Raw genomic sequence first — 25,262 nt, 5'->3', positions numbered from 1 at the left:
AATAACAGAAAACAATATACCAAAGAATCCAGAGATCTTTCTCCTAAGTAACATAAAAAATAAAGAATTTGGAATTGACTTGGAGGATGCACAAAAAAGATTTGTTAAGATAGCCCTAGCTGTAGCAAAAAAATGTATTATGTCAACCTGGAAATTGGAAGATAATTTGAAAATACAACAATGGTATATAGAAATGAATAAATGTATTCCATTAGAAAAAATAACATATAGTTTAAGAAATAATATTGAAATATTCGAACAAGTATGGGAGCCTTACATTAAATACAATAGCGAAAACCTACCGGGAACAAACATTACCTAAGTTGATGGAAGGAGAAGAAAAGAAAAGAATGGACTCAGTAGAATTTCTGGTGTATTTTTGTTGAATGACAACATTGTCTAACTGAATTAATGCAACCTAGATTGTATAACTAAAATGGATGAGGGGGGGGGGATGGGGGGGTGGATTGGGAGGAGGGAGGGGGGAGGGAGAAAAAGTCACTGTAAATGTGTGGAAAAGAAAAAGTGTATATCATGGCTATTGTGATTTATGGTGTGAAAAAAAAAAAAAAAACAAAAAAAAAAAAAAACTAACTACCAGCAAGGTATTCTCAAAAATTGATCTGAAATGGGGCTATCATCAATTAGAGCTGGATCCAGGTTCCCGAGATGTAACAACATTTGTGACTCACTGTGGATTGTTACAAGAGACTATCATTTGGAATTAATGCAGTTTCGGAGATCTACAAGTATGAAATCCATCGAGTGATTCAAGGCATTCCTGGAGTTGCCAAAATTTCTGACGACATCATAGTCCATGCACCAACGAAGGAAGAGCTTGACAAACGGTTGAGGCGTGTACTATCTAGACTACAGGTGGCAGGCCTTACCGTGAATGGAAACAAGTGTTTCAGAAATGGACTTCATGGGACACAGACTTACAAGGGAAGGACTAAACCATACAGAGGCCAAGGTGAAAGCTATTGCAGAGGCACGTGCACCTCAGAACGCAACAGAGGTGAGGAGTTTCCTGGGATTGGTCAATTTTTGTGCAAAGTTATTCCTAATTTCGTTACAGTGGCAGAACCACTAAGGAAACTAACCAGGAAAGGAGTACCATTTCATTTTGGATCTGAGCAGAAGAAAGCGTTCACAGCGCTGAAGCAAAGCCTGACAGATGCAAAAACAAGATAACTCTTGGATCCGGCGGCATCAACCAAAGTCATAGCAGATGCCAGCCCAGTTGGTTTAGGAGCCGTGTTGGTCCAGATGCATGATGGAGGACCAAGAATCATTGCCTATGCCAGCAGATCGTTATCAGATGTGGAGAGAAGATACTCTCAGACAGAGAAAGAAGCACTCGGACTTGTATGGGCCTGTGAGAGGTTCCATGCATATTTAAATGGCATTGAATTTGAACTCATCACAGATCATAAGCCATTAAAGCTGATCTATCCACCTAGATCCAAACCATGTGCCAGAATAGAGAGATGGGTACTCAGACTACAACCCTACAAATATAAAGTAATCCACATTGCAGGGAAAACAAACATTGCAGATCCGCTGTCCAGATTGGTGAAGGATGGTGGTCCACAATCCAAGTCAGAATTGGGAACAGAAACAGAGAGCTTTGTATGCTTCGTAGGTATTCAGTCGACACCGAAAGCTGTGACTACGAAGGAAGTTGAGAGAGAATCCGAACGTGATCCAGAACTCATGGAAGTAAGAGAATGCATACAGAGTGGACAATGACAAGTGTACTCACAAGGCTTACATTCCCATTAGAGACGAACTTTGTTGCATTGGACAGTGTGTATTAAGAGGTTGCACATTGGTGATACCGCAAAGATTGAGACCGAAGATCGTATCCTTAGCGCATGAAGGACACCTAGGTATTGTTGGTACCAAGCAAAACCTCAGGACCAAGGTATGGTGGCCAGGTTGTGATAAAGACGCAGAGAAATTTGTTAAAACTTGTCACGGATGTCAAATCACAAGTAGGAGTAATCCGCCAGAACCGATCCGGAGTATGCAACTCCCGACAGGACCACGGATCGACGTAGCTGTTGATTTTATTGGACCTTTACCGACGGGTGAATCAATTATGGTTGTGATAGATTACTACAGCAGATACTATGAGTACGTGGTGTTGAAATCCACAACCACTGAAAAAACAATACAAGCGTTAGCAGAGATATTCGCAAGTTATGGATTACCTGTTACATTATACTCTGACAATGGTCCACAATTCATTTCAGAGACATTTGCGGAATACATGAGGACCACAGGTATCCACCATCATAAAGTAACTCCGAAATGGCCGCAAGCCAACGGAGAAGTAGAGAGACAAAATCAGTCCATTGAAAAACGATTGCGGATTTCACACGCAGAAGGACAAAATCGGCGAGAAGCATTACTATCTTATGTGGCTGTCTATCGAGCAACACCTCATGCAACCACTGGAAAAAGTCCTGCAGAAGCATTTTTTGGGCGAAAAATCCGCACAAAAATGCCAGAAATAAAGGAAATCCAAGACGACCAGGAGATGAGGGACCACGATGCTGAAAAGAAAGGTGCAGCAAAGCTGTACACAGATTCGAAACGTGGAGCCAAGTACTCAGACATCATCCCAGGAGATAATGTTCTAGTGAGGCATGAAACTGGTGGTAAGCTAGACACACCTTATTACCATCAACTCTTTACTGTCGTATCCAGAAGTGGCAGTATGGTGACAGTCAAGTCTCCGACTTGAGTTCTGTATAAGAGAAATGTATCAGGTGTAAAAAGGTACCAGTCCAGAGATACATCGAGCGAAGAGGTTGAAAGGCCAATACGAGATGCTAAAACTGAGAGACCTGATGTTGTTCCAGAGACAGTTACCAGCACTCCTGATGAAGTGACTAGAGCACCAGAAACACCCGAAGCCGTGGTGAGCAGTATTTCCGACGATGAGAGTGAACAACCGAGAAGCAACGACAATATCGCAGGCAAGCCGAAATGAAACCGGAAAGCGCCCAAACGATATGAAGACTTTGTGCCATAGTTTTAATAAGAACTTTGGGACTGTATTTTAAACTGATATCATAAAGTGCATGTATGAGTGCTGTAGGAAGTAAATTTTATGTAGTTGAGTTATAGTATTACCATTAGTAACCATTGTAGGTTTCCGAGGGATATTGGTAAATAAAGGTAAAGTTTATTTCTGATTAAAGGAGAGATGTCATGATAATGAATATGTATGAGATGTGCCGGAAGTCACGTGGTATGAGAGGGAGCTAAGAGCACAAGCAGGAGAACAAAGGAAACTGGAGAATAAAAACACTGAGAAGTTTACCTAATAAAACTTGCGTTCGATGTTTTATTAACTTCACATTTCGGGCCACAAATGTGACAATCCTCAATGTAAGTTTAGAATTACTTGTACAAAACTAATTTTCAATACTTTTGTCTATTTGTTTTGTTTCACACTTTTTACACTATGTTTCATAATTATTCCATTTTTGTTTTTTGATCTTGAATTAGATTAATTAATAATCCAATTAAAAAAACAGACCACTGTATGAAATTATGTATAGAAAAACACATTTGCATAAATCCACAAACCTTCTCAATATTTATCTGGTGTTTCTGTAACCTTTCCAAGTCTGTTGGGATTGCAACTTTAACAAATTTCTGGATAGCTGATTCCAATCGTCGATATCTCAATTTTGCAGGACCTTCTGCCATTCTGTTTCCAAACGACAATGTGGGTCTTTTGGTTGAAGATACATGAGAACCTTAAACAAGATTAAAAAATGGGTTCAAGGATAAACACTGGTACTGCAGGGTTTTTCACAAAATCTACCTTTCATCATAAAGTTAAAAGTCCAGTCATTCAATAGAGTGATAAATTATGATCTCTACAATAGAGCAAAAATCTTATTTGACAAATTATTATAATATTCACAAGATACTAGATTTTTAAACTTACTTCTTTCATGTGGGAAATATCATTTTACATTAAGGTAAAATGTCAAAATGTGTTTATTCTCTTTACCTCAAATATTGATGGCAAATAAAAATGCGTGTGAGAATTAATTTACATAATCATATTCATTGCTAATTCAAACATACAAATGTACACATTAGAAGCAGGCATAGGCCCCTCACACCTACTCTGACATTCAATAAGATCATGGCTGATCTGACTATAATCTTAACCCAGATGTACCTCTAAAGCATACTTGCTGGATGTATCACAGCATGGTATGCTCAAGATCAGAAGCTACAGACATAGTGAATACAGCTCACAATATAAGGCATGCTTCCTTCCCCTTCATCTACATCTCCTGCTGACTAGGAAAGGCAGCCACATACTGAAAGATCCATCACACCCTGGACACATTGTCCTCTCCTTCCTCGCACTGTGAAGAAGCTTAAAAGCGTGAAAGCATGCACCTTCAGGTTTAAAGTGCTATCATGAAGCCCTTGCTTGGTGCTAATTTATATTCCTTTTCATTGTTTAATTAAATTTAGACATACAGCACAGTAACAGGCCCTTCTGGCCCAAGACCTCAAATCACTTACAACCCCCATATATTGTGAAGGATAGGGCAGTGGAGGCAGGTTCATTAAATATATTTAAGAGGGAATTAGATCTATTTCTTCAGTATAAGGGTATTAAAGGTTACAGAGAGAAGGCGGGGACGGGGTACTGAACTTTAAGATCAGCCATGATCTCGTTGAATGGCGGAGCAGGCTCGAAGGGTCGAATGACCTACTCCTGCTCCTATCTTCTATGTTTCTATGTTTCTATCCAAATCGTAGTGCCCAGAGGAAACTCACGCAGACACGAGAAAGTACAAACTTATTGGCAGTGCCGAAGTTGAACCCAGGTCCCTGGTGTTGTAATAGTGTTGAGCTAACCACACCATCCCAGTGTAGTAATCCTATACTCTGTAAATTGTGCTCTTTACACAGCAGCATGAATGTTAGAGAGTAACATGTTAGACTATTCACAGATCTTCTCACAGTACTAGGTATTTTGTGATAAATTAAATTAAAATTAAATATTGCTTCCTATATCCCAACCCTCCATCATCATTTTCACTGCATTCTTATCAAGAATCTATTTATCTCTGCCTTAAATATAGCCAAAGAATCTGCTTCCACCACACTTTAAGTTCCAATAGTCATAGAGATATACAGTATGGAAAGAAAGACTTCAATACACCATCCCCCTCTTCAACCATTCAGAATGTTTTATTACACCAATCCTGTCCTTCCAATTCACAAACCCCAGAAGTAAAAAAAATGTTCACCACATCCCCATCTTAAATGGGACCCCTTATTTTCAAACATTATCTCATTCGTTCTAGTTTCTCCCACAACAGGAAAAATCCATCTACTGAGATCTCTCAGATGTTGTTTCAATCAAATCCTCTCTCACGCTTCATAAATTCCAGTATATAAAAGCAAAGCCTATCTAACCTTTCCTCATAAGACAACCCCACCATCCCAGGATACTAACAGCTTTCCTTATATATAAAGACAAACACTGTACACAGAACTCCTAAAATGATCTCATAAGTTCGCGCATTTAATTGAAGCATAACCTCACTTGTTTTGCATTCAATTTACCTCACAATAAATGACAACACTGTTAGCTTTCCTAATCATTTGCCAACCATCCATTTCCAATCTTATACTGGTTCATCCAGATCATTCATCATCTCAGAACTCTGTAACCTCATTTAGATAATATATTTCTTCATTACTTTTCCAGACAAAATGGACAATTTTACATTTACCACGGTAGACTCCACTTGACCTAGACCTTTACATAATTATTTAACCTATCTATCTCTATTCTCTCGTTATCTTCACAAGTTACTTTCCTAAATGCTATCAACAAAAATATCATATTTTTGGTGTATTCATCCAAGTAACATTTACAAATTGTAAACTGTAAAAGGTTGATGATCCAGAACAGATTCCTCTGGCATATCAGTCGTTACACTTTGCCAATCTGGAAAACAAATATTTATGTCTCCTGTTTCCATTTGTTAAGCAAAACTTCAATCCACACCAATATGTTACCTCCTACACAATGAGCTTTTATTTTCTGCAATCATTTAAAAAAAAAATTATTAATATAAAACCACTTAGCAAACATATCCCAATATTTCAAACTTAATCCAAATAAATGTGGTATTTTATGAAAAAGAAAGTAGTGAAATACAACAGAAAGAAAAATCTCCTATAAATCCCCCACCCCTTACAGAAAGAAAAAGAAAGAGGGTCAAGAAAAGCACAACAAGAGTACTTCACTTTCCAATACTTTTAAACATATAAATATTTAAAAAGACATACAAGAGAAAGGGAATGTTTGAGATTCATTTAAATTTTAATACCAACAGTTTGTAAATATTGCCTCCATATTTAACAATATGATATTTATCTCTTAAATTATAAGTAATTTTCTAAAGTGAAACACAACTCCGAACTTCTGCATTCCATCTATTCATTCCTATACTGCAATAATTTTTGATAGTACACCATATCAGACCACTTCTAGAAACCTAAGTATATCATTTCACATATTTGTAGAACTGCAATGAATCAAACATGAAGCTAAACAAAACCTGCCAGAGGTACTCAGTGAGTTAAGCAGCATTTATGGGAGAAAAAGAATGGCTGATAAATCAAGTAGAAGCTTTTTATTGTGAATTTTTCCTTCCTTTTTTGCAAAACCATGTTGACTTTGTCTGATTACCTTGAATTTTTTTAAGTGACCTGCTATGCAGTAATGCCTTTAATAATAGCTTTCAATGCATTCCCTATGACACATGATAACCAATTGGCCTGAGGTTTGTTGCTTTATTTCCCTCCATTTTTGAAAAAAAAATTAATTCTGCTCAAATCAAATGGAACTTCCCCAAATCAAAGGAATTTTAGAAAACTGAAATGAATTTATTAACTATTTCACTACCCACTTCTTTTAAAAGCCCAAGATGAAATCCATCAGGACCCAGAGGTTTGTCAGCCAATAGCTCCAACAATTTTCTTAGTACCAGTTCTCTGGTGTTTGTAAGTTTCCAATTTTATAGATGTTACTTCTATCCTATAATGAAAACACTGATCAAATGCCTGTTAATGCATCCGCTTTGTCTTTATTTTCTGTTATTACTTCCTCAGACTCATTTAATACAAGTCAAAATACAGAAATGCTGGAGGGACTTGGACTTCCATTGTCAATAGGAGGTAAAGATATATCTCTGGCATTTGGGCCTGACCCCTTCCTCAAACTATGAGTGAAAAACAGCTTTCTAATTTGAATTAAAGACAGGGGAAAGAAAGAGGGAAGAATGGTGGGGGGAGGGGGGGGGAAGGAGTGGAGATCAACAGTCAAAAGATGTTAATTGGATATGATAAGAGGAAAAGTGAGAATTATTTTGGCTCTGTGAAAGGAGACAAATGGAAAAGGGGAGAGGGGAAAGGAAAAAGGGCAAAAAAAGAAGGTGCGGGTTCTAACAGAAACAAGAGAAGTCGATGATAATGCCATTTGGTTGGAGAGTGCCCAGAAGAAAGATGAAATGTTCCTCCAATTTGCAGGTAGTCTCAATCTGGCAATGCAAGAGATTCTGGAGAGACATGTTGGCAAGCGAATGGCTGGGGAATTGAAATGGGTGGAGACCTAATAAAAATCACAGTATCTGCAGACTTTCATGCTTTACTACAAATATGCTTGCACACAGTTACAGTATAGCGGCCCGGGAGCGGAGACACGGACCAGCCTGCAAAATTGTGCGATTGGGAGCTCAATATCCGAGGATACACAGTCTAAAGGAAAGATAGGCAGGAAGATAGAGGTGGAGGGGTGGTTCTGATGACAAGAAATGACATTAAATCATTAAAAAGAAGGGACATAGGGTTTAAGGCAGTATGGGCTGAATTAATAAATGCCAAGGGCAAAAAGATTATATTGGCAGTTATATACAGGACCCCCCCACCCCCCAAACACCAGCCAGGAGGTGGACTATGAGATACAGACAGAAATACAATGGGTATGTCACAAAGATATTACCAAAATAATTGTAGGAGATTATAACATGGCAGGGGATTAGGAAAAACAGGAATTTACTGGATCGCAGGAGAGTGAGTTTGTAAAGAACCTGAGCGATGGATTTTTTGAACAGCTTGTTGAGAACCCCACCAGGGGGATCCACAGTTTTCGAATGGGTCATGTGCAAAGAACCTGAGGTCATTAGGGAGTTAAAGTTCTTAGAACCTCTAGGAAGCAGTAACCATAACATGGTCGAATTCAATTTCTAATTTGAAAAGGAGAAAAATGTTATCAGATGTATCAATTTTTCAGTGGAATAAAGGAAACTATGGTGGTAATGATGAAAGAACTGGCTCAGGACAGAGGAACAGAGCAGGATTGGAAGATATTTTTTACAAATAATAAAAGGCATGCAGGATAGATATATGCCAAGGAAAAGGAAATTAGTCAAAGGAAAGATGGTACCAATGTGGTTAACAAAAGAAGTGAAGGCTGAGATAAAAGCTATGGGGAGGGCATACAAGGAAGCTAAAACTAGTGGGAAATCAGAGGACTGGGATTTCTTCAGAAACTTACAGAAAGAAATAAAGAAAGTCATAAGGAAAGAAAAGATGAGTTATGAAAGGAGATTGGCAAACAATATAGAAAAAGATACTAAGAGTTTTTTTTAAATATAAAAATAAAAGAGAGACATGTGTTGACATAGGACCGATAGAAAACGATGCTTGGAAAATTATAATGGGTTACAAAGATATGGTAGAATTAAATCAATATTTTATGTCTGTATTCACTATGGAGGACATTAGTAATATCCCTGACAGACAGAGGCTTCAAGGAGTAGAGTTGGATACAGTTAAGATTACTAGTGAAATTTTGCTAGATAAATTGAATGGATTAAAGATAGATAAATCTCCTGGACCAGACGAGATACAGCTGTGGATTTTGAAAGAGGTGGTTATGGAGATTGTAGATCCATTGATGACAATCTTCCAGAAAACAAGAGTCTGTGGTGAGGTTCCAGGGGATTGGAAGGTTGCGAATATGGTTCTGTTGTACAAGAAAGGTGGGAAACAGAAAAAAGGAAACTATAGACCTACAAGTCTGACGTTGGTGGTTGGAAAGATATTAGAGTCAATCCTCAAGGATGAAGTTATGAAATACCTGGAAATGCATGACAGGATTGGTCCTAGTTAGCATGGTTTTTTAAAGGGTAGATCATTTCTGTCTAACCTATTAGAGTTTTTTGAAGAAATCTCAGGTAGGATAGACAAAGGGGAGGCTGCGGACGTTGTATATTTAGATTTTCAAAAGGCTTTCGATAAGGTGCTGCATGGTAGGCTGATAAATAAGATGAAGGTCCATGGAATTACAGCGATGCTGTTAGACTGGATAGAAAATTGGTGGATAGGCAAAAAGCAAAGGGTTGAAACTAAGGGATCACATTCAGGTTGGCTGCCTGTAACAAGCGATGTTCCGCAGGGGTCGGTCTTGGGGCTACTGTTGTTTATAATTTATATTAACGATTTGGATTGTGGAATGAATGGTTTTGTGGTCAAATTTGCAGATGACACCAAGAAAAGCGTGATGGCCAGAGCAAAGCAGTCTCATTTTCCAAGGCTTTGGTGTGCGTATAGTTCTTTTCCTTTTCCACACTTGCAAAGCCCGTACACTACCACATCTTACATTTCCTCTCTTTGATCCTTACATCCATGTGTACCTCAGCTTAGTATATTAGCATCTCCATTTTGAATATAGCTGAGAAAACAATTTTCAAGATTTTAGATTGTTTGAAAATGGATTAAAAAATGAAATATCAAATTTAGTGTAAAAAGGAACAAAATTACTTTTGTAATGCTTTTTGATCATTTTAGCAAAAGTTATTCACAGAGACCTGTAATATGAGTGCATCATTTTTGTAACTCAAGTATGAATCATAAAATGTTTCTAATTATGAGACTTTAATTTTGCTTCATCAGTTATAGTTTGATGGCCCAAAATATTTAATCTTTATACATAGAAAGAACAGATGGTTTACCAATAGCTCCAGATTTGCTGATGCTGAACGTTAATGCTAAATTCAAGCCAAAATAGGTGTATAACTGGACCTAGTTTCTGATTCAACTATCTCATGATATGTCATACCACAAGGTTAAAGTTTTGAAAGTTTAAAACATTTGGATGATTTTTTGAGCTGGGTAAGACCAAATTCGAATGAGCAACTTGTCATGATAATGAATATGTATGAGATGTACCGGAAGTCAGGTGGTATGAGAGAGAGATAAGAACACAAGCAAGAGAACAAAGGAAACGGGAGAATAAAACGACACAGAGAAGTTTACCTGATAAACTTGTGTTTAATGTTTTATTAACTTCACATTTCGGGCCACAAATTTGACATTGGCGACGAGGATGAAAGAAGCTTGAAGAAAATTAAAGACTAAACAAGATTACAGAGGTTAACAGACAACTTCAAGGTGATAAGAATTTTCTCTGTGACTCAGTACTTTTGGGGGTGGAATATTTCCTCATGGCTGGTGCAGATGGTGACTTTCTAACACATAGTGGAATTGCTCATTTTGACCCGACTGGTGATGCAAGCACTGTAAGTGTGAAGTGGAAGGCATGGCTAGAAGAATTTGAATCCTATGCCGGCAGTCGTGGCCTATTTCTAGATACCAGTACGGTTAAACAAAAAGCGCAGAGAAGGGCGTTACTTCTTTTCACTGCTGGTCCCACAGTTCGGGAAACATTTAAGACACTTTTGAAAACTGGAAGAAAGGGTGAGTACCGGAAAGCGGTAGATGCATTAAATGCACACTATGTAGTGACACCGAATGCTACATTTCAACGCCATTTGTTTCGAAGAACGAGACAAGAAGATGGCCAGACAATTGCTCAGTACGTGACGAGACTACGCCAGCTAGCTGTTGGATGCAATTACATGCCAGCTGATTTGGATAACCAATTATTGGATCAAGTCGTACAGCACTGCAGATCAGATAAACTCAGAAGACGTCTACTGGAAAGAGGGAGTGAGTTGGAACTCACCGATGCTTTAACCATTGCTGCTGCATTAGAGGCTGTTAAAGGGCAATTTCATACCATAACCCTGAAAGACAACTCAAGCCAGCAAATTAAGAGGCTCTCACATCGCCATAATCAGCCAAGATATGCGTCGACACAAGACGTGGAGTGTTATCGATGTGGAAACCGAGGTCACTATGGAAAAGACCCATATTGCCCAGCCAAAGGTAAAGTTTGCAGAAAGTGTGGAGGTAAGGACCACTTTGCAAAGAAGTGCAAAAGCAAGTCCAATGCAGACCAGAAGAGGAAGAGTACAACTTCCAAAGGCAAAGCCTGGGGGAAAGGAAAGTATCCTGGAAAGAAAGATACCATTCGCCAGATAGACGGTGACGATGATGATACCCAGGAGGAACAGAGTTGTTACCAATTTACGTTGAATGAAGTACGTCATGAGAAAGTCCCAGTGATCATTGGTGGAGTGACAGTTCAGGTCATTGTAGACTCAGGCAGTGACAGTAATGTGATTGATCGACATTTATGGGAGAAGATGAAAAGGAAAAAGATCATCTGTACCTCAAAGAAGTGTTCCAAGAAACTGTATCCATACACAGCAACCAAGCCATTGCAGACCATTGGATGTTTTACTGCAACTGTTGAAGCTGGAGATAAGTACACCGAAGCAGAGTTTATGGTCATAGAAGAGAGGGGAGAACCATTGTTGAGTAGAAGCACAGCGCAAGACCTGGCAATACTTCATATTGGAGCTTGTGTCAATTCAATTCAGTCATACGAGGATATGAAGCAAGAATTCCCCACAGTCTTCCAAGGAGTAGGAAAGCTGAAAGGTCGACAATTGAAGCTAGCGGTAGATGAAACGGTCAAACCCAAGGCACAACCAATGCGCCGAACTCCGTTTGTACTTCATGGGAAAGTCGAAGCCAAAATTAAAGAATTGATCGAACAAGACATTATTGAACCTGTGGAACATTCAACACAATGGGTCAGTCCCGTAGTGATTGTGCCCAAACCAAAGGGTGACATAAGACTATGTGTTGACATGAGAATGGCCAATGAAGCTATAATTAGAGAACGACACCCTATACCAACAGTGGAGGAAATACTTCAAGAACTAACTACCAGCAAGGTATTCTCAAAAATTGATCTGAAGTGGGGCTATCATCAATTAGAGCTGGATCCAGGTTCCCGAGATGTAACTACATTTGTGACTCACTGTGGATTGTATCGTTACAAGAGACTATCATTTGGAATTAATGCAGCTTCGGAGATCTACCAGTATGAAATCCATCGAGTGATTCAAGGCATTCCTGGAGTTGCCAACATTTCTGACGACATCATAGTCCATGCCCCAACGAAGGAAGAGCATGACAAACGGTTGAGGCGTATACTATCTAGACTACAGGAGGCAGGTCTTACCGTGAATGGAAACAAGTGCCAGTTCGGTGTGTCAGAAATGGACTTCATGGGACACAGACTTACAAGGGAAGGACTAAACCCTGCAGAGGCCAAGGTGAAAGCTATTGCAGAGGCACGTGCACCTCAGAACGCAACAGAGGTGAGGAGTTTCCTAGGATTGGTTAATTTTTGTGCAAAGTTCATTCCTAATTTCGCTACAGTGGCAGAACCACTAAGGAAACTAACCAGGAAAGGAGTACCATTTCATTTTGGATCTGAGCAGAAGAAAGCGTTCACAGCGCTGAAGCAAAGCCTGACTGATGCAAAAACTCTTGGATATTACGATCCGGCGGCATCAACCAAAGTCATAGCGGATGCCAGCCCGGTTGGTTTAGGAGCCGTGTTGGTCCAGATGCATGATGGAGGACCAAGAATCATTGTCTATGCCAGCAGATCGTTATCAGATGTGGAGAGAAGATACTCTCAGACAGAGAAAGAAGCACTCGGACTTGTATGGGCCTGTGAGAGGTTCCATACATATTTATATGGCATTGAATTTGAACTCATCACAGATCATAAGCCATTAGAGGTGATCTATCCACCTAGATCCAAACCATGTGCCAGAATAGAGAGATGGGTACTCAGACTACAACCCTACAAATATAAAGTAATCCACATAGCAGGGAAAGCAAACATTGCTGATCCGCTGTCCAGATTGGTGAAGGATGGTGATCCACAATCCAAGTCAGAATTGGGAACAGAAACAGAGAGCTTTGTACGCTTCGTAGCTATTCAGTCAACACCGAAAGCTGTGACTACGAAGGAAGTCGAGAGAGAATCCGAACGTGATCCAGAACTCATGGAAGTAAGAGAATGCATACAGAGTGGACAATGGGACAAGTGTACTCACAAGGCTTACATTCCCATTAGAGACGAACTTTGTTGCATCAGACAGTGTGTATTGAGAGGTTGCAGATTGGTGATACCGCAAAGATTGAGACCGAAGATCGTATCCTTAGCGCATGAAGGACACCTAGGCATTGTTGGTACCAAGCAAAACCTCAGGACCAAGGTATGGTGGCCAAGTTGTGATAAAGACGCAGAGAGATTTGTTAAAACTTGTCACGGATGTCAAATCACAAGTAGGAGTAATCCGCCAGAACCGATCCAGAGTACGCAACTTCCGACAGGTCCATGGATCGACGTAGCTGTTGATTTTCTTGGACCTTCACCGACGGGTGAATCAATTATGGTAGTGATAGATTACTACAGCAGATACTATGAGTACGTGGTGTTGAAGTCCACAACCACTGAAAAAACAATACAAGAGTTAGCAGAGATATTCGCAAGATATGGATTACCTGTTACATTATACTCTGACAATGGTCCACAATTCATTTCAGAGACATTTACGGAATACATGAGGACCACAGGTATCCACCATCATAAAGTAACTCTGAAATGGCCCCAAGCCAATGGAGAAGTAGAGAGACAAAATCAGTCCATTGAAAAACGATTGAGGATTGCACACTCAGAAGGACAAAATTGGCGAGAAGCATTGCTATCTTATGTGGCTGTCTATCGAGCAACGCCTCATGCAACCACTGGAAAAAGTCCTGCAGCAAATCCACACAAAAATGGCAGAAATAAAGGAAATCCGAGATGACCAGGAGATGAGGGACCACGATGCTGAAAAGAAAGGTGCAGCAAAGCTGTACACAGATTCGAAACGTGGAGCCAAGTACTCAGACATCATCCCAGGAGATAATGTTCTAGTGAGGCATGAAACTGGTGGTAAGCTAGACACACCTTATTACCATCAACCATCATACTGTCGTATCCAAAAGTGGCAGTATGGTGACAGTCAAGCCTCCGACTGGAGTCCTGTATAAGAGAAATGTATCAAGTGTAAAAAGGTACCAGTCCAGAGATACATCGAGCGAAGAGGTTGAAAGGCCAATACGAGATGCTGAAACTGAGAGACCTGATGATGTTCCAGAGGCAGTTACCAGCACTCCTGATGAAGTGACTAGAGCGCCAGAAACACTCGAAGCCGTGGCGAGCAGTATTTCCGACGCTGAGAGTGAACAACCGAGAAGCAACGACAATATCGCAGGCAGGCCGAAAAGAAACCGGAAAGCGCCCAAACGATACGAAGACTTTGTGCCATAGTTTTAATAAGAACTTTGGGACAGTATTTTAATCTTATATCATAAAGTGCATGTATGAATGCTGTAGGAAGTAAATTTTATGTAGTTGAGTTATAGTATTACCATTAGTTACGATGTTTGTATGTTTCCGAGGGATATTGGTAAGTGAAGGTAAAGTTTATTTCTGATTAAAGGAGGAATGTCATGATAATGAATATTTATGAGATGTACCGGAAGTCACGTGGTATGAGAGAGAGATAAGAACACAAGCAAGAGAACAAAGGAAACGGGAGAATAAAACGACACAGAGAAGTTTACCTGATAAACTTGTGTTTAATGTTTTCTTAACTTCACATTTCGGGCCACAAATGTGACACAACTGTGTAATTATGTTTTTAGGCCAATGCAAATAATTTCAAGTCCATTGTGTTGTTTGCAGAATGGAGGACCATCGCCTTCCCAAGATCGTGTTCTATGGCGAGCTCTCCACTGGCCACTGAGACAGAGGTGCACCAAAGAAGAGGTACAAAGACTGCTTAAAGAAATCTCTTGGTGCCTGCCACATTGACCACCGCCAGTGGGCTTATGTCGCCTCAAACCGTGCATCTTGGTGCCTAACAGTTTGGCGGGCAGCAACCTCCTTTGAAGAAGACCGCAGAGCCCACCTCACTGACAAAAGACAAAGGAGGAAAAACCCAACACCCAACCCCAACCAACCAATTTTCCCCTGCAGCCGCTGCAACCGTGTCTGCCTGTCCCGCATTGGACTTGTCAGCCACAAACGAGCCTGCAACAGACGTGGACATACCCCTCCATAAATCTTCGTCCGCGAAGCCAAGCCAAAGAAAGAAAGAAAAAGTTCAAAACGTTGGGTGCAGTTTACCATATTTACCATGATACCACCCCAGCTTTCCAGAATAATTGGATATCATCTACTAATATAACAAATTCACTAAAGTATTACGTTATGATTTGCATGAAAACAAATTTGCAATTACTTTACCATTAACGAATTTAATCTAAAAAACAAGTAGTGGATAAAGATGTTTCTTTCAAGACAACACACCCAATAACCTCCCTCCACCACCACCCTCCTCCAGCTGACAGAACTTGTCCTTACCCTCAAGAACTTCTTTTCTGACTCATCCCACTTTCTCCAAGTCAAAGGGACCCCAGGTATTCCTGCCATTTGGTTAGCTATGTGGAGCAGTCCATACAGTAAGACCACACAGGTAAAGCTCCTCAACTCTTCCTGTACTATATCGATGACTACTTTGGTGCTGTTTGAACTCATTGGGTTTATCCATTTTGCTGCCCCCAACTTCCACCCTGACCTCAATTTCACGTGGGACATCTCTAGCAACACTCTCCTTTTCGACATCTCTAGCAACACTCTCCTTTTCGACATCTCTAGCAACACTCTCCTTTCGACATCTCTAGCAACACTCTCCCTTTTCTCAGTCTCCATCTTGGGACACAAACTCTCGACAGACATCTACAAACCTACCAACTCCCACAGCTACCTCAACTACACATCTTCACACCCTATCCCCTACAAAGCTTCCTTTTCATTCTCTCAATTCCTCAAACACCATTGCATCTGCTCCCTGGATGAGGTCTTCCATGACAGATCATTAGAGATGCCCTTCTTCTTCAAACAACGTGGTTTCTCCTCCGCGACCACCAACTCAACCCTCTCCCACATATCTTCTATTACCTGCATTTCTGTTCTGGCCCCCTCCAAAACCACATGCAACAATGACTGGATTCCCCATCTCATCACCTACTACCCCACTTGTCTCCACATCCAATGCATCATCCTCCGCCATTTCTGCCACCTAGTATGTGATCCGATCACCAGAACATCTTCCCTTCTCCTCCTCTCTCCGCCTTCCACAGGGACTGCTTCCTCCATGACTCCCTCACCCACTCCTCCCTTCCTATCAATTGCCCCCTTGGCACCTACCCCTGACCATAGCTGGTACTCCACTTGCACCCACACCTCCTCCCTCACCATCATTTGGGGCCGCAAAGAGTTCTTACAAGTGAAGCAACACTTCACTTCTGAATCTGCAGGGGTCATCTATTATATCTGGTGCTCCCATTGTGGCCTCCTTTATATCAAAGACACTAGACACAGATTAGGAGATTGCTTTGTTGATTACCTCTGCTCTGTCCTCCGCAATAGCGTGGATCACCCAGTGGCAACTCATTTCAATTCCCCATCCCATTCCTTTGCTGACATGCCTGTCCATAGTTTCATGCACTGTCAGATTGAGACCACTCGTAAATTGAAGGAAAAACATCTCACATTCCGTCTGGGCACCCTCCAACTGGATGGCAATAACATTGATCATTACAGTTTCCATAACCCCCCCCACCCCCATCTCTTCCTTGTCTCCTTCCCTTGACCCCTGTCTCTCTCTTTCTCTTCCTTTACCCTCTATCTCCTTTCACAGAGCCACAAGCTACCCCCTCCCCCTATCAATTCTCACCCTTCCTTTCCTGACCTCTTATCATAGCCAATTAACCTTTTGCTTTTTTTTGTCTCTACTATTCCCCTCACATTCCCTTTTTACCAACTTTTAAGTATTTGCCCCTTGCCTTCTTTTTGCTCACACCTTGAGGAAGGGCTTAGGTGCAAAACTTTGGTAATATATCTTTACCTCTTATGGACACTGCAAGACCGGCTAAGTTCCTCCAATATTTCTGTGTTTTTACTGCAAGCACCTTTATGCCAAGTTGCTTGAAATTTTGTAATGTATATTATGGTCCAATTGGGGGAATCTTTAGATGCAATTCCCCAAGAAATTTGAGACAGATCTACCGTTTGAAATTTTCACAAAACCAGCCCAACCAAGATTATCAAGTTTCCACCTGGGGAATCGTGGGTGTAAACTCGTACTCATTCTCTGTGATGCAGCTTAATAGCACACCAACGCACTAGAATGCCATAAGCAGTTTTGTACTATGTCTATACAGGTCCTGCAAAATTGCATGCATGAGAAGCAAGTTGTGGTCTGGACCTTTCTCCCCCATAAAGTTTCAGTCTTAGCATGGGAAATCCCCTGCTTGTGCTTTATTTTCAGTTACTTGAACCACAGAGAATCCAGGATATAACAGAGTATTGCTGAACATTGCAAATGTTGTCAATCAATTGTATCAAATACAAGGATTTGCAATAGTTGGAATATTTATACAGCCCAGAAATGAGTTCTTAGGCCCATCATTTCCATGCTGACCTTTCTACTCAACTGCACTAATCCTATTTACCTGCATTAGTACCATATCCTTCTATGCCCTACCTGCCAATTCAAGTGCCTGTCTAATTGCCTCTTAAACATAGTGATTGTATCTGACTCCTCCACCTCTTCTGGTAGTATGTTCAAGATATCAGCCACTGTGTGTAAAAACAATCCCCAGATCCTCTTCAAAATTCTTTAATTTCATCTTAAACCTATGTCCTTTTGTTTTTGATATCCTTACCATAGGAAAAAGATTCTTACTAATCTGCTCCATTTATGCCTCTCGTAATTTTATACACCTCTATCAAGTTGCCCGTCAGTTTCTTATGCTCCAGAGAAAACATGACCATTCTCTCCCTCGAACTAAAGTTCAGAAAATATCCTGGTGAATCTCCTCTGCACTCTCTCCAATGCAATCAATCCTTCCATAATTCTATTTCTCCAGATACTTCTTGTAGTAGATCTCTTGCATAATTTATTTAATTAACATATTTTAATTTTCAAGTATTGGAGTACAGGCATACCCTGTATTATATAGTTAATACATTCCAAGCAAGTTCAGCATTATGGAAAACCACACTGTTCAAAGCTTTATTTCAATGCACTTTAATGTAATACATTCCAATCCTATAAAAAGGATTATAAAACTGATCTTTATTGGCAATACGTGAACATCATTTATTTAATAAAATATTTGTCTATTTGTGTCAAATAGCTCACATGAGACTTTTACCAAAATTAGACTGGTACCCCTTATGGGATAGTGCAGGGAACCCGATCACAGTGGGGACAGCAACAACTTTCAACACAGCCACTTAACGCTCTCTATTCCACAGCTCAGCACGTATATTTCAAATATTTTAAACTAGTCTTGCAAAATATTATGAGGAGGTTTAAACAGCAACAACACTAAATTTAAAACTGCAGGTCAGAAATATCAAATCACGTTATATCAAAACGTGCTTTCGAAACCATGTTATACAGGGTATGCTTGTATTTTCTTGCCAAAATATGACTCTGTGATGTCCATTTCTTATATACATATTTTGTAGCCAGTAAAATCCTAATCACATACAAATTTGGGATAGAGAAAAGTAAATGGACATATGCTTGCATATGTGTGGTCTTTATTCTCATGTTATATATTCTGAACTGTATTATGTTTTCACACAAGGCAGCCCAAGAGTTTTTGCACAAGTTCACAACCAACTAGAGAGCAAATTGCACATTACAAACAGAGACATAAAGTCTAACAGATCACCATTGGAGGAAATGTCTCCAACATCCATAATGACTGGTACCAATTCCACTTGCCAATGCCAAACCTGCAGATATACAAAAATGAAAGTGACATAAGGGAGGGAAGTTTAGGAGACATCACGGGTAATTTTTTTAATATATATATACCGAGTTGTGGGTGCCTGAAATGCCTTGCCAGGGATGGTGGTGGAGAATGAAACATTAGGAGCCTCATTTAAGTCTCTGAGACAGGCACATGAATGAAATAAAAATAGAGACCTACAAGGTAGAGAATGTTTATTACTTTTTTTTTGAAGAATGGTTTGGCACAATATAAAAGGCCAAAGGGTTCTACGTTCTACAACAGCATTTGACAGCCAAGAATTCTCCAAAATACTGTATGCATAAAGTATTGGAATATCTTGACTTGATTTATGACCAATCCCAGAGCACTGAAAGTAACAAAGGGCAAAGAATGTATTCTGAGGTGGGGACTTCAATGTCCATCATCAGGATTAGCTTAGTAACACCACAATTGACTGAGCTAGCTGAATCCTGAAGGACATAGCTTCCAGACTGGGTCTGCAATGGATTATGAGCCAACTAACACATGGAACAAACCTACTTGACCTCATCCCTACTAATCTAGAAGGTGTACTTGTCCGTCACAGTAGTGGTAAAAGGGATCCTTTTCATACCAAGGACTTCCTCCATGAAGCATGTGGCATGAAAATCATGTTAAATTTGATAGCTCAACCTCAGAATGACTTTGGCAGGTCAAAACTGAATATCCATAAGATGCTCTGGACAAGAAGATTTGAATACTACCACATCTAAAATCTAGCATATCTTTTAAAGTCAGAATTTATTGTCATGAACATATTACAAAATTTGTTGTTTTGCAACACCATCATAGTGTAAACATTTCTTTGAACCACATTTCAAAATAAATGCAAAAGTGCAAGAGAAAGAAAAGAACAAAGTGAGGTAGTGACTATGGTTCACTGTCCATTCAAAAAGGGAAGAAACTGTCTTTGCATCACTGAGTGCTCGTCTTCAGGTTCCTGTACCTTTTTCATGATGGTAGCAAAGTGAAGAGGGCATGGCCTGGGTAGTGGAGGTCCTTGAGGATAGAGGCTGCTTTCTTAAGACACTGTCTCTTGTAGACATCCTCGATGGAGTGAAGACTGGTGCTTGTGATGTTGCAGGCCAAGTTAACAACCCGCTGAAATATTTTCCAATGCTGAGTGTTGGCACCTCTGTATCAGACAGTGATGTAAGCAGACAGAATATTCTCCACGGTACACCTGCAGAAATTTTCGAGAATCTTTGGTGACATACCAAATCTCCTCAAACACTTCACAAAGTATAGCCGCTGGTGAGAGTCTTCACGATTGCATCAATGTGGAGGCTGCAGGACAGATCCTCAGAGATGCTGACACCTAGGAATTTGAAGTTCTTCACCCACTCCACTTTTGACCCATCAATGAGGACTGTTTTTTGTTCCCCTGATTACCTCCTGACGTCCACGATCATCTACTTGGTTTTGCTAACATTGAGGGCAAGATAGTTGTCGTCACACCACTCAACTACCTTATCGATGTCCCTCCTGCATACTTCTCATTGCTGTCTGTGATTCTTCCAACAATAATGGTATCATCGGTAAATTTGCAAATAGCATTTAAATTGTGCCTAGCCACACAATTGTGGGTGTAGAATGAGTAGCAAAATGGGCTAGTATGCATCCTTGAGGCATGCCTGTGTTAATCATCAGTGAAGGGGAGACATTGTTTCCAATTCATACTGACTGTAGTCTTCAGATGAGGAAGTCAAGGATCCAGTTACAGGGGGGGGGGTTCAGAGGCCTAAAGTTTGGAGCTTGTTGACCAGCAGTGAGGGAATAATGATGTTGAAGGCTGAGCAGTATTGTATGAAGAGTAGCCAGATGAATGAATTGCTGATGTCTAGGTGATCCAGAGCTAACTGTGGAGAGCCAGTGATATTGTGTCTTCTGTGGAGCAATTATGATGGTAGGTGAAATATAGTGCATCCAGACCTTTATTGAGGTACATGTTAATTCTGGCCATAACCAAACTCTCAAAGCATTTCATCACAGTAGATGACAGTGCTCCTGGGTAATAGTCATTGAGGCAACTCGCTCTGTTCTTCTTGGCCACCAAGATGATTGATGCCCTTTTGAAGCAGGGGGGAACTTCCAACTGCAGCAATGAGAGATTGAAAATGCCCATGAATGCTCCTATTTGGTTACACAGATTTTCAGTACCCTGTCAGGTACTATCAGCACCTAACGCCTTGTGAGGTTCACCCTCTTGAATGATGTTCTGACATTGGCCTCAGTGACAGACATTACAGAGTCATCAGGCCTTTGTAGGGATTCTCATAGGCACTGTTGAGTTCTCCTTCTCAAACAAAGAATAGAAGGTGTTCAGCTCATCAGGTAGTGAAACATCACAGCCATTTATGGTGTTCAACATCGCTTTATAGAACTTAATGGCCTGCTATCCCTGCCATAGCTGGCGATTATCTGTTTCTGTCTCTAGCTTTCCTCAGAATTGCTTGTTTCTTACTGAGGTAGCCTTCCACAGGCCATACCTGGACTAATTGTAGATATCTAAAACAACCAGCCTTAAACACCCTTGATCTCACCCACAGTAGGTTGCGAACCTTTTGATTCATCCAAGGTTTCTGGTTGGGGAACTCCCAGTTTGCACGCATGGCCATACACTCATCCACACAGGTCTTGATAAAGTCGGTGACACATTCTGCATATTCATTCGGGTCTAAGGATGAGTCCTTGAAATATGATCCAATCTACTTCTTGCAGGCACTCCTCTGCCTCATTTCACTGTCTTCACCACTGGTGCTGTAATCCTGTCTCTGCTTGTACGCTGTGAGTAGAAGTACAGGCAGATGATTAGACTTGCTGAAGTGCAGTTGTGTTTAGGTGGTGCAGCAGTGGTATGTTAGCTCCTCTGGTCTCGCAAGAGACTTCTTCAAGTTGGCCAGATCTCTCATTCCAATATTACAAACATGCTAGGAAGTCAATTAAGAATGCAGAAGGACGTGCTAAAACCACCACCAAGTTTCCCAAGTTGTCAACCTGGAGAAGTAGCAATACATGATTACCTGCATGCTAAGCAATGTGCAACAGATGCAACTAATAGTCTCACAATCAACAGCTTAGTCATGTAATCTATAGTCTAGATACCTACTCATAAATTGTTATGGAAAATTAAACAGTTAATGGAACATGCAAGCTCAAGGAAGATTCCCATCCTTAGTAGCAGCAGGGTGCAAAATGCTAGTGCTACAAACAAGACTGAAACAACCATGATCAGTCAAATGATCCATCTAAGTTTCCTCCTAAAAGTCACACCATCATATAACCCAATCTTCAGTCAATTCCATTCACTCCAATATTTGTGTTGTCACAAGCAATACTTGAGATTCCAGAGAAGTGGAGATGAGCCAATGCTGTTTCATTGTTCTATAAGGGAAATTAGGACAACACAGGAAATTGCAGACCAGAGAGTCATTCAAAAGTGGTAGAAAGCTATCAAAGAGATACTTAAGGATAACATTTATGCACATTTGGGAAGTTATGGTTAGATTAGGGGCAGTCAGTATACAACATAAATCATAGAACAGTACAGCACAGTATACGCCCTTTGACCAACAATACCGACCTAAATAAACCTACTCCACGATCAATCTAACCCTTCTATCCCTCACAGCCCATAACCACCCCTACCCCATTTTTCTTGCATCCATGTGCCTTTCTCAGAATTTTTTAAATATCTCAGCCTCGACCATTACTCCTGGCAATGCATTCCAGGTATCCAATGTGCTCTGTGTAAAATAAAACACCAGACTCTGGCATCTCCACTGAACTTTTCTCCACTTACCTTAAAGAAATCTTCTCTAGTACTGGCCATTGCCAACCAGGGAAAAAGGTGGTGGCTTTCTACTCATCTATCTATGTCCCTCATAATCTTATATACCTCTATTAAGTTGCCTCTCATCCTCTGTCACTTCAAAGAGAAAAGCCCTAGCTCACTCAAATTTTCCTCATGACATGTTCTCTAATTCAGGCAGCGTCCTGATAAATCTCCTTTGCACCTTCTCCAAAGCTTCCACATCGTTCCTATAATGAGGTAACCAGAATTGAACATAATACTCTTAGGCGTGGTCTAACCAGAGTTTTATAGAGATGCAACATTACCTAGCGGCTCTTAAACTCAATCCCTCAACTTCAAAACGTATGGGGATTGTAAGTATATTGGGGTATTTAGGCGGCACGGGCTCATGAATCGGAAGGGCCTTATCATGCTATATATCTAATTTTAAAATTAATGAAAGCTAACACACCAAACACCTTCTAAACAACCCTTACCAACTTGCATGGCAACTTTGATGGACTCCAAGATCTCTCTGTTCCTTAACATTACTGTAGACAAAAGATGTACATCATGTACATTACATTTTTAATATATTATTATGTGACAATAAAAGGAACCTTTGAAGATCGATTTTCCAAAATAAATAATTTCACACTTTTCCAGATTGAACTCCATTTGCCACGTCTCTGCACAACTCAGCATCCTATCTATATTCCATTGTAATAAACATCTACACTGTCCACAACATCTCCTACCTTCACATCATCTGCAAACTTTCTGGCGCACCCTCATCCAAGTCATTTATAAAGTTCACAATGATCAGGGGATGCAGAAGAGATCCTTGCAGAACATGACTAATTTTCAACCTCCAGTCAGAATATTGGAAACTACTTCCACTCTGCTTTCAATGGGCAAGCCAAATCTGAATCCACACAGCCAAGGTTCCATAGATCCCATGCCTCATGACTTTTTGGATGAGTATACCATGGCAAACCTTGTCAACCACATTACTAAAATGCATATACACCACATCCACCACTCTATCTTCATCAATCTATATTGTCAGCTCTGCAAAAACCTAAATTAGGTTTGTGAGGCAAGACTTTCCCCTCACAAAGCCATGCTGACAATCCCAAAAAAGTCTATACTTCTCCAAATACTTGTAAATTCTGTCCCAAAGAATCCTCTCCAAAGGTTTATCTACCGCTGAAGCATGAAACATTGATCTGTAATTCTCAAGATTCTCCTTGTTATCTTTCTTGAGCACAGTTCGCATAGTGGTTAGTGCAACACTGTTACAGCACCAGCGATCAGGATTGGGGTTCTATTCTGCACCATCTGGAAGGAGTTTGTACAGTCCCCCCGTATCTATGAGGATTTCCTCCGGATGCACCCGTTTCCTCACTGTCAAAACGTACTGGGGGTGTACGTTAATTGGGTGTAATTGGGCAGCATGGGCTCATGGGTCGAAAGGGCCTGTTACCATGCTGAATGTTTGCATTTAATTTTTTTTTAATTGCCATCCTCCAATACCACACCAGCGGCCAGGGATTAACACAAGGATCATAAATGTTCCACCAATGTCTTCCCTTACTTCCCACAGTAACCTGGGAGGTAACTCATCTTATTTTTTTCATAAGCTTTAACACAACTTCTTAACCTCGATATGCTTAAACACATTTGGCTGCTCTATGAGCACTCCTTGATAAACACCAAAGCAAAGTACTCAAGAATCTCCCCTATCTCCTCCACCTCCAGACACATGTTACACTCTATGTCTTTGAACAGTCCTACCCTCATTCTAGTCATCCTGTTCTACATGTACATGTTGAACACCTTAGAGATTTCCTTAGTCTTATTTGTCAAAACCTTCTCATATCCCCTATAGAACATTATAGCATAATATAGGCCCTTCAGCTCACGATCTTGTGCCGACTGGTAGAAACATATTCAAAAACTAAACCTTCTCTACCTTACATCCATACCCTCTATTGTTCTTGTATCCATGTGGCTGACTAAGAGTCTTTTAAATGTCTCTATTGTACCATCCTCCACAACCACCTGTGGCAATACATTCCAAGTGCCCACTACTCTGTGTAGAAAAACTTACCTGTGATGGTCCCCTTTAAACTTTCCTCAGCTCACCTTGTACAAATGTCCTCTTGTGTTTGCTACTCTTGACCAGGAAGAAAGATGCTTGTTACCTAGGCCTCTCATAATCTTGTAG

General features: G+C 40.4%; 1 protein-coding gene across 8 annotated transcripts in view; it reads right to left on the bottom strand.

Annotated features, from left to right (window-relative positions):
- Window positions 1-25,262, bottom strand: part of stx17 (syntaxin 17) — a 159,125-nt gene that overhangs the window by 119,750 nt on the left and 14,113 nt on the right. For 7 of the 8 annotated variants that reach the window (XM_069913573.1, XM_069913574.1, XM_069913568.1 and 4 more), the window contains one exon: window positions 3,604-3,776. In XM_069913573.1, coding sequence (XP_069769674.1) covers window positions 3,604-3,726 — 123 coding nt within the window. In that variant the 5' untranslated portion in view covers window positions 3,727-3,776. Of the gene's footprint in view, window positions 1-3,603; window positions 3,777-25,262 lie in introns of those variants that run through there. The other variant, XM_069913575.1, reaches the window with a different exon arrangement.

Source organism: Narcine bancroftii, chromosome 1, assembly GCF_036971445.1.
Source record: "Narcine bancroftii isolate sNarBan1 chromosome 1, sNarBan1.hap1, whole genome shotgun sequence".
NCBI classification, from domain to species: domain Eukaryota; kingdom Metazoa; phylum Chordata; class Chondrichthyes; order Torpediniformes; family Narcinidae; genus Narcine; species Narcine bancroftii.
Note: the sequence above shows the minus strand (reverse complement) of the source record. Positions and strands in the feature narration are given on the sequence as shown.